At 42.2% G+C, this 21266-nt stretch overlaps 1 protein-coding gene across 1 annotated transcript in view; it reads right to left on the bottom strand.

Moving 5' to 3' along the window:
- ATP7A (ATPase copper transporting alpha) overlaps nt 1-21266 on the bottom strand; it is a 2674176-nt gene that overhangs the window by 1095787 nt on the left and 1557123 nt on the right. Inside the window, exon 13 of the mRNA XM_044057744.1 lies at nt 11441-11595. Within this exon, the coding sequence (XP_043913679.1) occupies nt 11441-11595 (155 nt within the window). The remainder of the gene's footprint in view (nt 1-11440; nt 11596-21266) is intronic.

Below are 21266 nucleotides of genomic sequence, written 5' to 3'. Positions count from 1 at the left end.
TAAAGATGTTTCTTGTTTTAAAAACAAATAATTCCTTAAGTAATAAAGTGAAACAGGAATAAAGAAGCTATAAATATAACTTATACAGAAGTCAAGTTTCCCAAACTTGACTTGAGCTTACCAAAAAAATATGAACAACTTTCATGAATATGTTGTAAACATGAAAAAAGTATACAAAAATATTGTTTTACGGGAAGAAGACAAAAAAGGAGGCAACAGGGACAAACGGAGATGCAAACAGGATGGATACATTTAGATGCTTGAAGAAAATTAACAGGGTGGATAGAATTTTCTTTTCTATTTCCAATTAAAAGAAAAAAACATAGGAAATTAGTTTACTCATAATAAAGGTAAAAAAAGAAGCCAGAAAGTATTTCTTTTTCAAGAGTAATTGCCGTGAGGACATAGCTCTCAACCTTCCAGCTCCAAAATGAGGAACACTTCTTGTCATAATGTAAAACAAATGGGCAAAATGTGAAGCACTTTTTAGCAGCTTGTTAACGACTTCAAATAGAAAACTCATAGGATGGTTAAAATGTGAATAATATGAATCAGTTCTACTTACCGTGGATATCAGTTAAAAACTGCTAACATTGAATGTGTGACAGACCCTTTTCAATGTAGAACTTCGAGGAACATGAACTTTTTAAGAACCCAAATGAGGAAGACGCCGCTTAATAAGGTACACTTCAGAGGTAAGCATAAGGAATACTAAAGTTTTCTTTTGGTTTTTGATGATTGATTTTTCTGTGCGACTTTTTTACTCATTGTTTTAGTTTGTTGGTTGGGATATTTTGCAGACAGCCTACTAGTTATGGATATCAATTGAGTATGACAACTCTGTGTTTCTAAAGGTTAGCCAAACATTCCCCTTATGCTGTGTTGATGATGCTATAAGAAAGCTGAAACACGCATGTTCACAACTAGTGGAATTTGGCTTTATTGGCCTGAATTTGTCCATAAACAGACTTAAAAAGAAAAAGTCATTGACACTCAGAATTGCCAAATAGCTGAAACACCTGATGTCCTTAAAGGGTAATTTGCATATAACCCATGTTGCCTCTAATACAACAGGTTTAAGGAATCACACAGTGGGAAGTCTAGCATTGCTAGATTTTTCTTTTGGTTTTTGCTGATTTGTTTGAAAAGTTAGGAAAGACTGGGAGACTGATGACCTGATTAATATTAGATTCCGACACTACCTTTGGTAAAAAGGAAGAATTGATCCGTAAAGAAACCCTATCCTTGTGAAAAAATTAAATAAGGTTTAGAAGACAGAGCCTGATGTTCAGACGCTCTACTTGCAGAAGTGATATCAACTAGGAAAACTGCCTTCATGATCAAAAACTTCAGATCAGACTTGGCTGATGGCTCAAAGGGGACATGAGTCAAGGCCTGAAGAAAAATATTTAATTCTCAAGGAGAAGTAGGATCCTCAAAAGGAGGTCTAAGTAAGTAGGTTCCTCTAAAAAATGCTTTACAAAGCTTGGAGGAAGCTAAAGTATAATTATTTATTACTATATGAAATATAATCTTCTTCTTCTTCTTTCGGCTTTTCCCAGTTAGGGGTCACCACAGCGGATCGTTTGTCCACTCATGATTGGCAGTGGAGTTTTACGGTGTTGAGTTGCCAGCCCAGCGCCCAACCTTCCACAGAAGGCACACACATGCACGCACTCATGACTAGGGTCAATTTAGAGTGTCCAATCCACCTACAGCATGTCTTTGGGATGTGGGAGGAAACCTGAGCACACGGAGGAAACCCACGCAACCACAGGGAGGACATGATATATGAATTATTTATATATATATATATATATATATATATATATATATATATATATATATTGGAAATGGCTGATAATTGTACTCTGATAGTTGAGGAGCTAGCACCCTCCTTGAAAATTGTAGTAAAAAAGTCAAGAACCTTTGAAACTAGTACAGATATGGGCCCATTAAACAAATCTTTTCCATTTACGTTTGTAATTTTTTTCTAGTTGAAGGTTCATGGGAAGATAAAAGATCTAGCAATCAATGGAACTGGAGAAACCATGTGGTCAGCTTGCGGCCTGAAACATCTGGATGAGTCATGCCTGCTGGTGAGACAGGGGGTGTGGAGTTGGATCCAGAGCCTAGAGTGTATGTAGAAAATGAGGTCAAAGGAAGGGAAAGCAGACCTGACGAGGCCAGTAAGGAGCAATGAGGATAACTGTGCTCTTCAATCAAGATGCTTTCTGGAGAAATTTGTGAATGAGGGGCAATGGGATTATGTATAAAGGAGACTGAAGGGTCATGTGTGAAACAGAGCATCCCTCAGGGACTCTCTCACAGAGTAAAGAACCTGTTGCAATTGTTGGTGAGGAGAGATGCAAAAAGATTGCAGCATGGTTAACCCTACTGATGGAAAATCATTCCACCAACCTGATACTGAGAGACCACTTGTGAGACATCAAAATGGACTGCTTAACTTGTCTGCAATCTCACTGGACTTCCCAGGGATATGAATTATCAGAAAATGAATGGAGAAGATTGCCCACCGCCATACTTTCATACCTTCTCGAAAAAGAGGGTAAGATCTGGTTCCCCCTTGCCTGTTGATGTATCAGACCATCAACATATGATCTGTCTGAATTGTGATAGTCCCAGGTGGAATAGCCTTAAAGGCCTGCAACACTAGGAGGTCAGTTCTCATTTCCAGTACACTGATATACGTGTTGGCCTCTTCGAGTGACCATGTGCCTTGATTTGTCCTTCCCAAATAGTGCCTCCCACCCAACCTGAGAGGCATTTGTGGTCACTGTGACCTTGGGCTGAGGGAGAACAAAGGGATGGTCTTTGAGTATTTGATTGGAGTTGATTCATCAGAGAAGATAATTCTTGCAAGCTTCAGTTATCTTGACTGGCTTGGATAATGCATATTGGAGAACAGACCACTGAGTTGCAAGTGTCCACTGGAAGATTCTCATATGGAACTTGGCCAGCAGTGCAAGGGTGATTGCTACAAACATGGATCCCAAGGCTTGGAATATCACATGTGCTGAACGAGAAGAATTCTGAATAATCTTTTTGACCTGGAACTGAATAGTTTGAATCCGAGACAGGGGGAGAGAAGCTAATTGAATGGCTGTATTGAAATGAGCACTGAGGAATTCCAGAGTTTGAGTTGGATTGAGTTGAGACTTGTTGTAATTGATGGATATCCCCAGATGAGAGCAGAGCTAGAATAATTGGCACCTTGTTTGAATTAGTTGATGCCAGGTTGGAGTGGTAAGGAGCCAGTCATCCAGGTATGGAAACACTCAGAATCCCAGCAGTCTTAAGTCAGCTGCTACTACTACTGCCATGCACTTGGTAAACACCCTAGGGGCTTTAGTGAGACTAAAGGGCAGAGCTCTGAATTGGTAATGACTAGCTCCCAGAAGGAAGTGCAGATATCTTCTGGATCACCTGTTCATTTTGATGTGATAGTAAGCATCTTGAAAATCTATCAAGCACATCCAGTTGTCCTTGTGCAAAAATGGCAGAGTGGACAGAACCATGACCATCTGGAACTTTGTATGCTAGACTGACTGATTTAATTTGCTAAGATCCAAGATTGGTCATCACTTCCCTGTCTTTTTTGGCACTAAAATGAATTGTGAATACATTCCAGACTCTCTCTGGTCCTACAGGGACCTTTTGGATGACTCTTTGTAGCAGCTTGTTTTATTTCTAGTGCTGCTGTTTCCCTCTGACTGGGTGGAACATCGGAGATCTTGTCTGAAACTGATGAAGGGGGATGGGAAAATGGTATGATGTAACCTCTGGATATTATCCTCTACACCCATGAATGTTTTCTAGTTTCTAACCAGTATCTCTGGTGCAAGGACAGATGATCCCTGACTGCCTCCAGAGATGGACAGTTGGGCCTCCTTTCAAGAGAGCTGATAGGATCTGTCATAGAAGGAATCTGTAAAACCTTGATTATGCGGACTACTTTTGCAAAAGGGATGGTATCTTCCATTTGAATTTCACCTTCTGCCCTGGTGGAACCCTCTCCAAGTGGATCTTGAAAGGGACCCTGGGATTTCCTGAACCACATTTTTCTACCACTACATTGGTTTTTTGAAAAGGACCACTGAGGAGTCAAAACACATACGCCCCACAGCAGACAGGGTTTTCTCTACCTGTTTGCACCTAGAGTGTGTGTCTTTCACTTTGGGGCCAACCAATGAGGTTTTGTCAAAAGCTGCATTGATGAAAAAGATTTAAAGCATTCTGCAAAAATCACATATGGGCATCCAGGCACATCTCCTAATAGAAACGCTTGAGTCCACTGCTTGAGAGGTACCTTCAGCAGAATAACAGACAAGCCTCATGGACAAATTAGAAATAGACTGAGGGATAGCCAACTGCATGGAAATAGTACTGCCTTCCTCAGAGGATATGGTCCCAGTGAGAAATAGATTTGGAAAGCTCCTTGATCAAATCTCTCTGAACCCTCATAAAATGTGCCAAATAATTCAGCGACCTAAGAGCGAAGGTTGCTGAAGCATAGACATGCTTTCCAAATCTGCCCAGCACCCTGGACTCACTGTTAATGGGGAGGACAGAGGAACTTTGCTCTGCCACTTCCTTTCTAGTGGCCACCACTACAACCATGGCATCAACTGGTACTCCTTTACTCCAGTATGGTCTATCTTTAGGTGGCACCAGGATCCTGTCTTCTCTCTTAGGATTAGGCTCGGCTGTGTGTGGTTCCACACTCTTCGAGAGATTAAATCTATGAGCTCATCGGTGGGTGAAACCACCCAAGTAAGTAGATGGGCCAGAACTGAATGCCTCCAGAAACACCGATTCCTCCAGGGAAGGGTCCTTCGGGGATCAACCACCCCTTTGTTTGAGGAGAACTAAGATGTCTCCAAATGAGACATCATTGGTTGGTGATCTGTGGAGACCCTTCCCCCTCATCAAAATCAGTGTCCTCCTTTTGCACTTTCTCTTTTGAGAGACATGCTTGATGGGATGCTCCAGGAAGGTATTGGAAGAGATAACAATAACCAATTGGGTGGCCTGGAGATTGGTTTGGGCTGGCTGTCCTGGACTCAAAATAGAACGAGACCAGGAAGTCAGATCCAAGGTGGAGAGGATTGTCTGAACTCTAGGAAAAGAGAATGCTTTCTCCACTACCTTGAAAGCAGAGTGCCTGGGAGAAGATCTGACAAGGTAGGCTTGCAGATCATCGTGTCTAGCTGTCCTGCAGGCAAACCACCTAAGGAGCGAGTCAGAGCTGAGCTATCTAATGCCAATGCTCAGAATGGAAGAGATGGCTCCAATAACTTTGAAGTTGAATCAGACACCCCAAGGTCAATGCTTTGGCTCCAAGAGTCATCCATTTTCGAGGTACTCTGGGCTGGACAGCTCAGAGATCCCATCTGAGTCGAAGATGCCAATATCTTTGGATCCGTGGAAGATGACTCCAAGGTTTTCAGATCCGATGGGTCTAAAACTGAAGCATGGATTTGAGAAGGAGCTACAAGCAGAGGTGTGGCTCTAAGGAGGGTATCCAGACCCGATGGCGTCAGAGTTGAAAGGACTCTCATTTGAATTTGTGTCCTGAGAAACTTCCTCATCACATATAAAATAAATATGGTCACTGGAACCATGACACAGTGAGAACGTCTATAATATGAAAAACTATAAAATCATGACAAAACACACACTATGAACATAAAATCACATGATTTAATTAAACAACTCAATGAACAGTTGGTGTAACTCCTTCAAATGAGGTTTTAAAGTGACCATTCCATTTAAGTCTGGTGGAAAGTATGATCGAAGTCTACAAATCCATTTAAGTTCTTCTTGTTCTGTATAGTTCACAAGGTCACTTCCTCTTAAAGACTCATGAAGTGTACTTAAAATCATAAATTTAAACATGTGTGTCTGGTTTGTTTCAGTAATATGTCTGAATAGTGCATTAGCTGAAATACTCTTTTTTGTTTCTGACATATGACCACTAATCCCTTCTTTAAGCTTTCGGAAGGTTTTGCCAACATAACAAGCCTCACAATGGTTACCTTAGATAAATAAATCAAACTACCTGTATTGCAATTACCATAAGCTTTTAATGCAAAATTGCCATTTACAGGATGTTTAAATCATTTACTTGTGTATATGTGTTCACAATAGATACAATTATTACATTTAAATGTTCCACATTTGGTGCTGTAAAATATTTGATGAGTAGTAGATTGCTCTTTGTAACGTAATTTATTTTTTTAGGTTGGCATTCCACTTATGACTAAAATATGGTCTATTGTTTAAAATTTTCTTTAGTTCAGGAATATCCATCAGGATGGACCAATATTTGTATGTAGATACCTCTCAACCTGGAATCATCAAAAATCTGGACAAAAGTCCATGAGAAATTGGTACAGCTGGCCAAAAATATGTTTGCTGATTAACATAAAAATGTGCATACATAATTATGAAACCCTGGCCACTCCAATGGAATTGTGGGTACCAACGTTTAAACACAAATTGAAGAAAAGACAAAATATTAAACACAAAATATAAACAGAACAATAGTGTTTTAATTATGTTAATATTTGAATTTGTATTAACTCTGAACTTGTGCAAAACTAAAATACAATTAACTGCTTCAACACTATTAAATAACACAAAATATAACCAAAACAAAATTGTTTTATTTACAACAACATTCTGTAACTTCATGTAACCCATGACAAGTTTCACCTTACTGCTTGTACCTTCAGGCTATGTATTAGTATACCATTGAAATCCTTCCTGGAGAGAAACAATTTATATTAAATGACACAAAGTTAAGAGGAAATGACTGAGGTTAATATTTACAGATAATGTCAACATAACAGTCAAATCCAGGGATTTACATCAATCCCCCAGCACAGTCCTGAGGCCAAAAGCCTGAAACTGTAAATCCCAAGTGGAACACTATTAAAGTCTGAAAGATCACATCATCATTACTGCAAACTTCTAATTCTAAAATACTGAAGGTGTCACACCCTCCCTTACACCTCCACACTTACACTACACAACTTAATTTTACATTGAGATCAAGTTGTCCTAACTATACAGAACAAGAAAAACTTAAATAGATTTTTAGATTTAGGGCACACATTCCATTAGATTTAAATGGAATGGTCACTTTAAAACGTCATTTGAAGGAATTACACCGACAGGTTCATTGAGTTGTTTTAATTAAATATTGTGATTTTATTTTCTTAGTATATGTTTTATTGTGATTGTATTGTTTTTCATAAGTTCTCACCATATTGTGGTTCTACTGACCTTATTTATTTTATACTTTTCAAACTTATTGTTTGCTGGATTTATCTACCAACCATCACTATCGGTTTTGGAACTTCCTCATCATCCTATCCACATCTGCCTCAGATAGACTCTTGGAAGACCAAAGACAGGAAGCTGTGGACGAAGGTCTCAAGTGACGATGGGGAGACTGCTCCACAAAAGGTGACAGAACTTAGATGCGATTGGCTCCAATATTAAAGGAGTAGAATGGACCCAAGTAGAATTTTTTGGATCTTAACTTCGGATCCAATACATTTGGATCCAACTTTTTTGCTAGTTTAACAGGTGACTCCGAAGATGAGATGAGATCAAAACCAAAGGGCATTCTGGGGATCTCTTACAAGAGTCTTTGTGATAATAACTACAGGGAAGTTTATTGAGGAACACGAATTTGGATATTACGACAATCAGGAATATGATATTTCTGACCCTTTAGAATTCCCTTTACCAAGGCGGTCAGAGAGAATTCGAAACAAGCCAGCAGTACAGTATCACAATATGAACGGGAGGACTTGAAACAAAATGACAATTTAGACAGGTTCAACAATGAAGAGATCATTAAGGTTAACAAGCATGTTTCTATGTTTCAGAATTTTAATATATTTAACTACAGTAATATAGAGGTTAATGAATGGCATTTCAAACTTTTTATGAAGGGACTAAAAATTTGTCCCCAAATGTAAAAGTGACATTAGTAAGACTATAACTGATCTGAAATTATTTGTTCAAAAGAAACATTTAGAATTATTATATGAAAACAATAAAGAAAAAAATGGCACTTCCACCTCCTAAGGTGAATAATAACATGTTTAAAAAGAAAAGTATAGTTAACCCTCTTTTACACCCGCAGCTTAAAAATTTTGAGACAGGTGTAGAAAGATAACTTAGAAATGCATTAACTAAGTTAAGGAATACATTTAATTTAACCTTGCAAGAGAGGGTTTTATTAAAACAATTAAGTGAAGATAAGAACATTAGGATTTCTAGACCAGATAAAGGAGGTGGAATGGTCATTATGGACAACATTTTGTATTGAGCCAAAATGGAGGAATTATTAAGAGATGAGAGTAGATATGAAACAATATCCATTAATGAAATAAATATAGCTTATTGTAAAATTGATTTTGCCCTAAGAGAACTTTTGAATGATGAACTGACAAACAAATTTTTGACTTTTTATTTGCTGAAAAACGTGTTATTCCAGTAATTTTTGGTATTGTAAAAGTGCATAAGGACACTCAAAACCCCCCGATCAGACCAATTGTTTCAGCTAAGGGTTCAAAAACGTACCCTCTAGCTATATTTACTTATGCTAAAATTAAGAAAGTTTGGGTAGATTGGAAAGGCTTCCTTAAAGACTCATGGGGATTGTTAAGAAATGTGAAGCAAGAGTTGTTTGACATTGATGCAATTTTTCTTACTGTAGACATTGTGGACCTTTTTTCCGTCATCCCGCACGATGTAGGGATGGAAGTGCTTTTAGATGCTTTATTGGCCACAAAGAAATTTAATTGGAAAGAATTGAGAGTTATTATGGAATTATTAGATTTGGTTTTGGTAAACAACTTTCTATTTTTTGAAGAGAGTTTTTTAGGCAAACACAAGGAGTTGCCATGGGGGCCTGTTGTGCCCCCAGTTTTGCGAACATCGTGTTGAGTGTTTGGGAAAAAACGTTTTTACTCATCTCCCCTTATAAAAATTATTGGAGCTTTTTTAAGAGATATCTAGATGTTCTTTGTTTTTTTGGACAGCAGGAGAAGAAAAATTAGTAGAATTTATACAATATATTAACAGTACAACTAGCTTCCTCAAATTTACATTAAATTTTGATAAAGATAAATTAAACTATTTGGATGTTACTATCTATAAAAATTTTGATAAGAATAGTTTGGAATCCAAGATCTACAGAAAAGAGACTTTTTCGAATACATATCTGTTCTATACATGTGCGCACCCCTATAAACAGAAGAGGAACCTGGTTAAGGGGCAATACATTAGAATATCAAGAACGACCACTGTACAAGATGAATTTTTAAAAGAGTGTAGTAATTTAAAACAAATGTGTTTAGACAAGAAATATCCAGAAAATTTAATTAATGAAGTAATGGATGAAGTCGGTACTGGTAGAGGAGACAAGTTTGGACCAATTTTAGGAATGAATTTAACAAATAATGAGGGAAGAAATGTAGTGAACACAGTGATTGAAAAAGAAGAAAAAAACTATGGTAATGCATTTATGTTGAACTTCAACTGTAATTCAGGTTTAGTTAAACAGATAGTGAATCAAAATTGGAAAATGTTTTCTGAATTTTAAGACCTCGATAAGATTTTCAAGAAACCCATTGTGTTTTGTTACAGAAAGGACAGGAACATTAAAAGTATTTTAGAAAATAATTCACATAGAAATGAGACAGGGCACATTTAGGTGTGAAAGATGCACACAGTGTAAATATGTTATGAATAAGGAAAAACATTATTTATTAGGTAGAGATAGGTTACTTATTAGTAATAATTATGCCAACTGTGATACAAAAGGTATTGTGCATCTTACTGAGTGTAAAAAATGCACCTCCTTCTATGATGGAAAAACAGAAAGGGCATTAAGAAGGAGAATATACGAACATTTATATGATATTCGTAAACAGGATTTTAATAATGCCCTTTATAAGCATAGCACAACATGTAAGGATGCTAATTTTTGTTTTTTTTGTGCTAGAAATGATACCACATGATGTTAGAGGTGGTGATTGGGAAAACAGGATAGAAGTTAGGGAATTATACTGGCAGCTTATTTTGGAGGTGTGGAGGACACCAGGGTTGAATGAACATATTTTCATGGTACCTGTACTAAAGCTGAGAGCAGCAAGACTATGAAAAAACAGTACTAAAAATTGTACTAATATATAAGTTGGCTAATTTGTGAAGTGAAGACTAGTTTGTGAGGTGAAGACTCTATCAACCAATTATTTATAAATTAAAAAAGATTTATTTTATACATTTGTACAAAGTTTAGTGCAATTACAAGTTTAGCCTCATGATGGTGCCCTTCCCCTCTCTCTTTTTTAATATGTTTTACAATGATTAGTTTATGCTAGCATACATTTATGTATACATTAACTTATTTATTGAAAGTTTTTATACATAAATTATTTACATTTATATATATATATATATATATATATATATATATAGTATCAGCACGAATGCACTTTAAAATGTATGTTTTAAATGTTTTAATGTTTTTAATTCATGTATTTATAATTTAGTTCCTTAGCTTCCTTTGTGGGTAAGAGTGGTTAATTTATTTAAGGTTGCTTTAATAGGTATAGGATAATTAATTAATTAGTTATATTCTTATCTAAGGGATTGGTTTCAACTATTGTAGTATTTGCTGATGAAGTTACATTGTTAACGAAAAATGCGGTGAACAAGTTAAGCGTTTTTTTGGTTTTATTTGTGTGTTAATAAAGTTGAAGTTCGTGCCTACAGTGGTTCCAGGTGCTTCATTTTTTTCGTATTTGTGAAGTTATTTGTGAGGCGCCTTTTCCTCATCTCTTTCAAGTAAAAAAAGAAGTTAGACTCATTAACTTGTGAAAGTTAGGTGAAAATGAAATGTATTCAAAACTCAACAGTTCTCAATCTAAGTCTGAACACTATAGCTGTAAATGAGATCCGAAGTATGCTAGATTGGTGGGGCGTTATGGGTAAAGGGAGGAGCTCAAGAGTTCAAGTATTCTACAATCTTGAAGAAGTGACAGTCCTTTTCAAGGATTGGATCTAAACCCAACGGTTGAGGAACGAATGAAAATGACATCATCAGATCACCTATTCTTTTACCACAATAGATAGACGGGACCTCAGTTTAGTAACTCTTATGAATGATGGCACCAGAGAAGTACACCCCCCGACCCCCCCATGAAGCACTGTGCTGTCAGTATTGTAAAACAAATCCAAGACCTTGCAGTAAAAATGAACCTACAGCTTGATCTTCTGGATCAACATCAAGTCTGTAACCTGCTCAGTTTGCTGAAAAATAAAGACTCAACAGATGTAATTGAAATTTATTAGTAAAGCTTTCATATGCTTATACTAATTACACATAATTTACCTTTGATGTCTGTGCCTCTTCTACAAGTCTGACAATCTGCGATAGAGTGGTATCAGCTCCAACATGAGTTGCAACAATAATAAGAGAACCATTGTGGTTAATTGAACCAGCAATTACTGTGCTACCAGGCTTCTTGGTAACTGGCATTGCTTCACCTATAGGAGAGGAAAAAAAAAAACATTGCAACCTGGTGCTCAAGATAAATAGCTATAGTTCATTTAAATCTCTTTGTAAGCAATTTTTAAGTGACACTCGTTATGAAAAACATTATATTTCAGTCTGCTGAACATACCAGAAATGGACAGTTACTGCCTTACTCTCATATCCTTTACTTAGGAATGCATGATCCATTACAGTGGTTTAGACATTCAGTTGGCTAATAGTGAACAGGTTGGAATTTTTTTCAACAAGGTAACTATGATAATGGCTTCAGAAAGGAAGGAAGGAATAAAAAGAACTCTGGAGTTCTGTCATTCAAACAATGGAATATGTGCAATCTCTCTCTAGAATCGGTGCCTTAAAATACACTATAAATACATGCTCAAAATGATAGAAAATATCACTTGCAAATGTGTAGTCAAGAATGCAGATCAGACTCGCGTACTCTGGACAGGAAGTAATGACAGCACCACACTACTCTGAAAATGCACTTACACAAACATGATGCCATTTTTTATTAAGATAACAGTTCATCTTTCACTGCAGTTTTGTTTAATCAGTTGCAAAAAAGTACCTCAAATAACAAATGTGTAAACATGCTTTGGGAGGAATGCAAAAGTGTTAATTATGTGAAAAAGTTAGGATCTTTTAAATGGTTTGAACAACCATACAGCAATGTTTCACAGATCAGCAAATAACGGAAAAACAGCTTTTTAAGTATTTCATTGTGAAACTTGGCCTCCACAAAAAAGAAGTTATGTCCTTACCATAACATTTTGTGTTGTTGATATTCATTCATTTATGACAGATGGGGTTCTGACCTCTCGGAAATTACTCAGCTGTTACACAGCTTGTGCCAGCCAAAAACTTTCAAGCTAAGGCTCTACCCAGAATGTCCCTCTCTTCATTACATCAGATCAAGTTTGCAGCCTAGTACAGAAAAGAAAGAAGCACTGTCTAGGGTATAACCCTACATCCTCCCAGAACAAGGTCTGATCCTCCACAAGTCTCTTGGAGGGGGCAGGAGGGTGGGATGTCAAGAATGAATGAAGATTGACAACACAGATGGAATGTTATGGTAAGGATATAACTTCTTTATCTGATGATGTCAATCTTCACTCATTCTTGACAGATGGGATAGAGTCCCCAGCTACTTTAGGTTCTAGGTGACCCTAAGAAAGGATATTCCTGAGTACCATAGAGCTAAAGGATGCTCTTCCCCTGGAGACCATATCTAATTTGTAATGAGTGATAAAGGTATGACGAGTAGCCCATGTTGCAGCTGCACATATTTCTTTCATACAGGCCTTGGAAAGAAAGACAGCTGAACTGGAAACAGATCTGGTGGAATGTGCTCTAACTGGAGCAGGTAGTTTGAATTTATTCTTACTGTAGACAAATGTGACACAATCTCTAAGCTATCTTGAAAAGGTAACTTTAGATACTGGTGTACCCAATCCAGATCCTGAAAAGGATACAAATAATTGGTCTGATTTCCTAGCAGATTTTGTTCTGTCCAGGTAAAAACGTAATCGTCTGTAGACATCCAGCAAATGTAAACAATATTCAACTTTTTTTGAAAATTTTGGAAAGAAGAATGGCAAGTCTATAGACAGGTTAATATTAGATTCTGATAACCACTTTGGGGAGGAAGGACAAGTTAGTTCTTAGCAACACTCTCTCTTTGTGAAATATGATGTAAGGATGCTTTACACATAAACCTTGTAATTCAGAATTTCTCCTGGCATATGTGACAGCCATCAGGAAGACGGTTTTCCAGGATAAAAATTTGAGGTCGCAAGTAGCTGCTGGCTGAAGGGGCTGTTGAACTAGGCACTGTATAACTAAAGTCAAATCCCAAGGCGCTATAGGGTCTTTGAATGGGGGCTTTTGAAGTAAAGCACCTTTAAGGAAAATTTTGTATAAACAATGAGATATCAATGGATGATCATTAAATCTGTTATGAAAACTGGAAATAGCTGCTAACTGAACCTTAAATGTGGAAGTAGAGGCTCCCGATTCAAATAAGGACACTAAAAATTCTAAGGCCTTATTATTCCTAGTGGATGCTTTATGGGAAGCCAGAAGAATCTTTTGTACTGGAGAGGGTACATTATTCTGTCTGTCAATTACTGGAATTGGACACACCAAGCAGTCAGCTTGAGATTTTGGAAATTGGGATGCACCAAGCCTTGTGGGAGAGACAGCAGGTCCAGTGCTGGGTCCAGAATCCAAGGGCAGTGAACCAGAGGTCAAAGAAAGGGGAACCAGACTTGGTGGGGCCAATAAGGTGCAAAGAGAATTACTTTGCTTCTCAAACTTTGGCCTTTCCTCAAAAACTGGGGAATTAGTGGTGTAGGGGGAAAGGCATAAAGTAGCCCCGGGGCCAAACGAGGAGAAGTGAGTCTCTTAGGGAACTCCCCATAAGGGGGAATTAAGACAAAGTAGCTGCTGCATTTGCTGTTTATTGGAGATGCAAACAGATTGCAGCAAGGCAGGCCCCAATGACGAAAGACCTTTATCTCTATGTTATGCTTGAGAGACCTCTCATGGGACAGGAGGGTGCATCTGCTCAATTTGTCCGCAATCACATTGGAGTTTCCCAGGATATGCACTGCTATCAGAAAGCAGTTCGAAGCGACAGCCCATTGCCAAACCCTGACAGCTTCCTGACATAGTGGACAGGATCTGGATCCCCCTGCTTGTTGGTGTACCACACTACCGATATGTTGTCTGACTGGATGGCAACTGTCCCCGAAGGAAGGACAGACTGGAATGCTTGCAACGCTAAAAGCACTGAACTCAATTCTAGGACACTGATGTGCAAACTGGCCTCTTGCAGGGACCAAGTGCCTTGGACTGACCTTCCCAGATAATGCCCCCTCACCCTATTTAGGAAGCACCTGTGGTTAGTATGGCTTTGGATGAAGAGGAAGAAAAGGTGCGATCCCATAGATTTTTCTCTGACTTCATCCACAATGACAAATCCTTTTTGTAATGATTCATTACCAGGACTGGATGAGACATCAGGTGAGTTAAAACCGACCACTGGGGAGCCAACAGCCATTGAAGAAGCCTCATGTGGTATCTTGCTAGGGGTACTAAGGTTATAGTTGCTGCCATGGTTCTCAGAGCTTGAAGTACCAGGTTTGCAGGAACTTTGTTTTGGGAAATGATTGCTTGAACTTGCAACCTTAGCTTTACCAGTCTGTGGAGGAGGAGAGAGGCTAGTCAAGAAACTGTATTTAATCTTGCTCCTATGAACTCTAGGTGTTGTGTAGGAGACAAAAAGAAGTTATGCACTCACCATAACATTCCATCTGAGTAGGTACTTCATTTGTCTGCAACCTGTGGGGTATCAACTTTCCAAGCTACAAGATCCGAGCTCCTAGCTCCTCCCCCTACCCATAATCCCCTGCTATGTGCTACATTACCTCAGATCGAGTTTTTTTTGCCTCTTACACTACTCCTACCCTCGATAGAGGAAGCAACACCAGATCACTGCCCTAACAGCAGAACAAAGATTTCTTTGGTGATCAGGAGTCCCGAAAAAGGATCGGGGGATGGCAGGGGGGGGTCGGTTGCAGACAAATGAAGTACCTACTCAGATGGAAGGTTATGGTGAGTACATAACTTCTTTATCTGAAGTAGTTACTTCATTTGCTCTGCAACCTGTGGGACAGAGTCCCCAGCTACCTAGGGGAAAACCCTGGGCGGCCTTATGGAAGGATATACCGAAGCACCGTGGAGCCAAATGAAGCCCTACCTCTCGATACCATATCCAACTTATAATGAGAAATAAATGTATGAGAAGAGGACCAGGTAGCTGCTGAGCATATGTCATCCAAGGGGATCCTGGACCAGAAGGCTGCTGAGGTGGCCACAGCCCTCGTAGAATGAGCGTGAATTCCGGTAGGAACCGGTTTGCCTGCAGATAAGTACCTGTGAACTATACATGGACAAATCCAATTTGCTAGAGTCACTTTGGAGATGGCCTTACCCATGGTCGATTTAGCAAATGACACGAACTGGTCCGACTTGCGAAAATCTTTAGTCCTGTGCAGGTAAAAACGCAGATGTCTGTGCACATCCAATTTATGCAATTTGCATTCTCCTCTATTCTGAAAATTTGGGAAGAAAACGGGTAAATTTATTGATTGATTGATATTTGAGTCCGAAGCCACCTTAGGTAAGAACAACGGATTAGTCCTGAGGAACACTCTATCCTTGTGAAAAATGAGATAAGGATGCTTCATACATAAAGCTTGAAGCTCTGAAACTCTTTTGGCTGAAGTAATGGCCACCAAAAAGGCTGTTTTCCAAGACAAGAATTTTAATGGAATCGAAGCCGCGGGTTCAAAGGGTGGGCCTGTCAAGGCTTGTAAGACTAAGGTCAAATCCCATGGGGGCACCACCACTTTCACCGGAGGCTTCAAGAAGAAAACGCCCCGCAAGAAGGTTTTACATAATCTTGTAGAAGCAAAAGATCCTAGTCCGTCTCCCACATGGAAATGGGAGATGGCTGCCAAATGCACTTTAACTGTAGAAGCACTTGCTCCTTGTCTAAAGATCAGCGACAGGAAGTCTAGAATAGTAGGAATAAGAACTGTAAATGGATCCAGGCCTCTATCTTTAGCCCAGACAGAGAAACGTTTCCATTTGCTGTAGTAAATTTTCCTAGTAGTCGGCTTATGTGCTGCGACTAGAATGGCCTTAACAGGAGATAAGATACCGGGAGTCCTAGCCATCAGTGGAACTGGAGCAACCAAGCCGCAAGCTTGAGGTTCACCAGGTTTGGGGGTTTTTATCCCGCCAGATGTGAAATCAGGTCTGGAATGGGATCCAGTATCCATGGTGGAGATACACTGCGAGACCGCAGGTAAGGGAACCAGATCTGAAGAGGCCAGAATGGGGCTATGAGGATAACTCTGCTCCCCAACCGACGGGCTTTCTGTATGAACTTCGTCATGAGCGGAAGGGGGGGATAAGCATAAAGGAGACCGGGCGGCCAAGCATGGACTAGAGCGTCTCTCGGATTCTCCCCTTCGGGGGGAAGTATTGCAAAGTACTCGCTGCATTTTGTGTTTAAGGGAGAAGCAAAAAGATCGCAGCGAGGCCAACCCCATTTGCGGAAGATCTGCTTTGCAACTGATGGATTGAGAGACTACTCGTAAGGAGTGAGAATCACTCTGCTCAGTTTGTCCGCCAAAATGTTGGACCGACCCGGAATGTGCATTCCAACCAGAAAACGGTTGGTGGTTATCGCCCATTCCCACACTCTCATAGCCTCCCAGCAAAGGGGTAGGACCTGGTTCCTCCTTGCTTGTTTATGTACCAGACTACTGACATGTTGTCCGCCTGGACTGCAATAGTCCCCAGAGGTAGAAGGTCGTGGAGAGCTTGCAACACTAGAAGCACCACCCCCATCTCTAGGAAATTGATATGCAAAGCGGTCTCCAGGGGAGTCCACATGCCTTGGACGATTCTGCCCGAACAATGCCCCCCCCCCACCCGAGGCAAGAAGCATCCGTGGTCAGCATGGCTTGGGGGGAGGGACAACAAAAGGCCTCCCTTCCCTGAGCTCTGGGGCGTGGAGCCACCAAAGAAGGGAGCCCCTGCACACTCTGCGCAGAGGAATCGGGGTATACAATGGATGGAGTAGTAGAGACCACTGAACTAGAAGGGTCCACTGCAGAACCCTCATCCACAGACGCACGTGAAGGGAGAGACTGATCGCTGCTGCCATAGATCCTAGTGCCCTCAGGACTAATTCCGCTGCCGGAGCCAGACTTTGAAGGAGGGTTAGCACCTGAAACGACAAGCTGTTCAGCCTGTCCGCAGTTAGCATAGCTCGAGAGATGCGGGTATCTAACTTGGCCCCTATGAACTCCAGGACCTGTACGGGGCAAAGAGAGGATTTCTGAAGATTCACAGAGACGCCTAAGCTCTGGGCAAGGGTCAGAGCATAAACTCGTGCCACGCAGAGCTGATGCCTGTTGGTGGCGGTATGAAGCCAGTCGTCTAGGTACGGAAAGACCTGAATGCCCTGAAGTCTCAGGTGGGCTGCAACCACTGCCATGACCTTGGTGAACACCCTGGGGGCTGAGGTGAGGCCGAAAGGGAGAACCCTGAACTGGTAATGACTGGCTCCCAGCCGGAAGCAGAGAAACCTTCTGGATCGTCTATCCATCAAAATGTGGTAGTACGCATCCTTGAGGTCTATAGAGCACATCCAGTTGTTCTGCCGCAGAAGGGGGAAAAATAGATTGGAGGGTGACAATCCGAAATTTTTCTTTGGGAATGAACAGGTTCAAAGCAGAGAGGTCTAAAATGGGTCTGAGGTCCCCCATCTTTTTTGGCACTAAAAAGAACCTGGATTAATAACCCAATCTAGACTGGTCTGGGGGGATGGGCTGAATGGCTCTTTTTTCTAGCAACTTCAGGACCTCTGAAGCCGCTGCCTCCCTTCGACCGGGTGGAACATCGGGGAGGCATCTGGTCGAGGGGGGGTGGCTTATGAAGTTGATGGTATAACCTCTGGATATGATGCGGAGCACCCATTGATCTGTCGTAATGGACTCCCAGTTTGACAGGTGCTCCGACAACTGCCCCCCGACTGCCTCCAGAGAGGTTCAGCCGGGTAAGCCCTCAGGGCTGCTGCGCAGGTCTATCCAGGAAGGGTTCCCTGGACCCGAAGTTACGCAGTCCCCCTCTGCCTCTGGGCCGGCGTCCACCTTGTCCTCCTCTGCCTCTAGAGGATGAGGGGTCCGAAGCTGGATGGGATTACTGGGACTTATGGAACCACAGCTTCTTTTGTCCCCTCTGATTCCTAGAAAAGGATCGTTGGGGATTAGAGAAGCGGACCCCGATGGCAGACAGCGTCTTCCCATCCTTCTCGCTTTGGACCAGCGTCTCGCGAATGGTCTTGCTGAAGAGCGAAGATCCGTCAAAGGGTGCATTCGCGAAGGACGCCTTGAAAGGATCCGTGAAATCACAAAGATGGAGCCAAGAGTGATGTCGCAAGATGACCCCAGCTCCGCTGGCCCTAGCGGCTCCCTCCGTGGCATGGGAGAGTAGACGCATGGACGTGGTAGAGATGGATTTCAGAGTGGCCATCTGAGTAGAGAAAACTTTCTTGTCCTCGATCGACATGGACTCCGGAGGGGCTGCAGCGTATTCCTTAATTAAGTCTCGTTGCAGTCTAATGGTATGTGCCATATAGTTCAGCACCCTTATAGAAAAGGTAGCTGAACTAAACATCCGCTTCCCAATGCGGTCCAGCTCCCGTGATTCCTTATCTGGCGGGTGAACCGATGAACTCTCCTGCACGAGTTCTCTCTTGGTGGCAGCCGCCACCAACATGGCATCCACGGGGGTTCCCTTGGCCCAAGACTGTCTATCCACTGGGGGACTAAGGATCTTGTCGGGTCACTTCGGGAGAGGCTCCACGGTGTCGGGCTCCTTCCACGCCCTGGTAGTAATTGGGTCTACCAGGGGGTCAGCCGGAGGGGACACCCAGGAGGTAGAAGGGCCTGCCTCAAATGCATCCAGGAACACGGATTCATCCGCGGAAGGTTTTTGGGCAGACCACCCCCCTCTAATACGCAACATTTTCATGATGTCTCCGAAGGAGACATCCTCGGGGGGTGACCTTGGGGAACCTTCCCCTTCATCTAAATCCGTGTCGGTTGTAACAGACTCGGGGGAGTCCAGGTGCCTCCTCTTGCACCGACGTTTACGAGGGACCTCCTCGGTGGGACTGTCCGAAGAGGGCTAGTCAACGGGGTCCTGTTCCTCCAAGGGAACCAACTGGAGGGCTTGAGCAGGCTGTCCTGATGGTATAATGATGGAGGATAGACCCACATGCAGCGGGGGTATGGGAGGATCCGACGCCCGAACCGGGGACCTGGAGGTCCTTGACAGTACCCTCTCCACAACCTCAAAAGCCAAAGGAGAGCTACTCTCGCCAGGCTCCGACAGCAACCTCCTCGGCTCCGAGGTAGGGATTGGGGTTGGAGCCGATGCAGCCAGAGCTGAGAGAGAGGTGTGCTCCGAACCCAACGGAGCCGAAGACACACCAGCTCCCTCGGATCCGATGCTCAGCCCTTGGCCCCGAGAGCTCGGATCTGACAGACTCGAAGGCACAGTCGGCATCGAAGCGACCGGCACTATCGGCGACAACGAATCCCCGGTTCCGAAAAGGCCTGGATCCGATGACTAGGAGACCCGAAAACAGGTCGGAGAAGGAGTAATCGGAGCAAACATGGGGGCCGCACTCCCCCCCCCCCATCTGCATCTGGGTCTGGATGAATCGGCGCATCATCCGATCCATATCCGCTTCAGTGAGGGTTCTAGTTGATCTTGAAGTCGTCGTCGAGGTGGGCCGGGAGAGCCGCCTCGACGACCTCAAGGGAGACCTATACTCCTCCTTCGGCTCCGGCAAAAAGCTAGGTGAACGGAGCCGAGAGGGGGAGGATCCAGAGACCATCGATGGAGACTTAGCCAGTTTAGACGGCGGGCTGAGGGTTGAGTCTCAGCCCGCCTTTTGTGGGACTTATGTCCCTTGTCTTTGTGTCTTTTCTCCACCGTAGTTGAGGTACTTGAGTCCCCAGAACTCGCAACCAAAGAGAGAGGTTGAGTCCCAGGTTGAGTCGGGGGCACCAAAGGCGCGAGGGCTGCCGAGACAGCCTGCGCCTGAGAGGGGGAGGAAGAAGATGCCGATTCCTGAGGCAACAAGGCCGCCAGGATCAGCTTGTTCTTCCTGTCCCTGGGAGCTCAGGGATTAAAGGCCGCACAGATTGTGCAGGACGATGACAAGTGGGCCGCCCCCAAGCATAAAACGCACTGAGTGTGGCCATCCGCTGGTGAAAGCTTATGGCCACACTCAGTACATTTCAGCCATAACACCACTCACACCAAGAACACACCCAAACACTAAGAGGATGGAGGGTGAAAAAGCGGGAACTACAAGAAAAACTAGTTAGAAGGGGAAAATAAAGTTATCTAACTAAACTACACTAAGCTAACTAACCCCAGAAACTACACACTCTCACAACTAGAAAAGATCCTTTTTTTTTTTTTTTTGGTCACAAAAAAAAAGGGTCAATCTCACCAAAAGCCAAGGAGCTCTTCACACGTAGCTGCTTCAGCCGCGACAAAAAAACGATCTGAGGTAATGTAGCATATAGCAGGGGATTATGGGTAGGGGGAGGAGCTAGGAGCTCAGATCTTGTAGCTTGGAAAGCTGCCGGCTCGGATACGAGATCGGATCCGATACCTCACAGGTTGCAGAGCAAATGAAGTAACTACTTCAGATATTTGACTTTTCCTTGTTGACCGAAATGCCTAATGCCTAGGGGAGATGCAGCACGAAGCCTGTAGCATAAAGCAGTAGATTCCTGGAGGGGGTGGTGAGGAGCCAGTCATTCAGGTATATAAACACTCAGAATCCTCATAGTCTTAAGTGAGCTCTTACCACTGCCATGCATTTGGTGAACACCCTGGGGGGCTGTGGTAAGACCGAAGGGCAGTGCTCGGAATTGGCAATGACTGGCTCCTAGCCGGAAGTGGAGATATCTTCTGGAGCATTTATCCATCTTTATGAAGCAATACGCGTCCTGAAGATCTACAGAGCACCTCCAATTGTTCTTCTCCAGAAAGGGAAGAA

This window comes from Protopterus annectens, chromosome 15.part0 (assembly GCF_019279795.1).
Source record: "Protopterus annectens isolate FY-2018-M chromosome 15.part0, PAN1.0, whole genome shotgun sequence".
Lineage (NCBI taxonomy): Eukaryota > Metazoa > Chordata > Ceratodontiformes > Protopteridae > Protopterus > Protopterus annectens.
The sequence above is the reverse complement of the archived record's forward strand: the minus strand, read 5'-3'. Positions and strand labels throughout refer to the sequence as shown.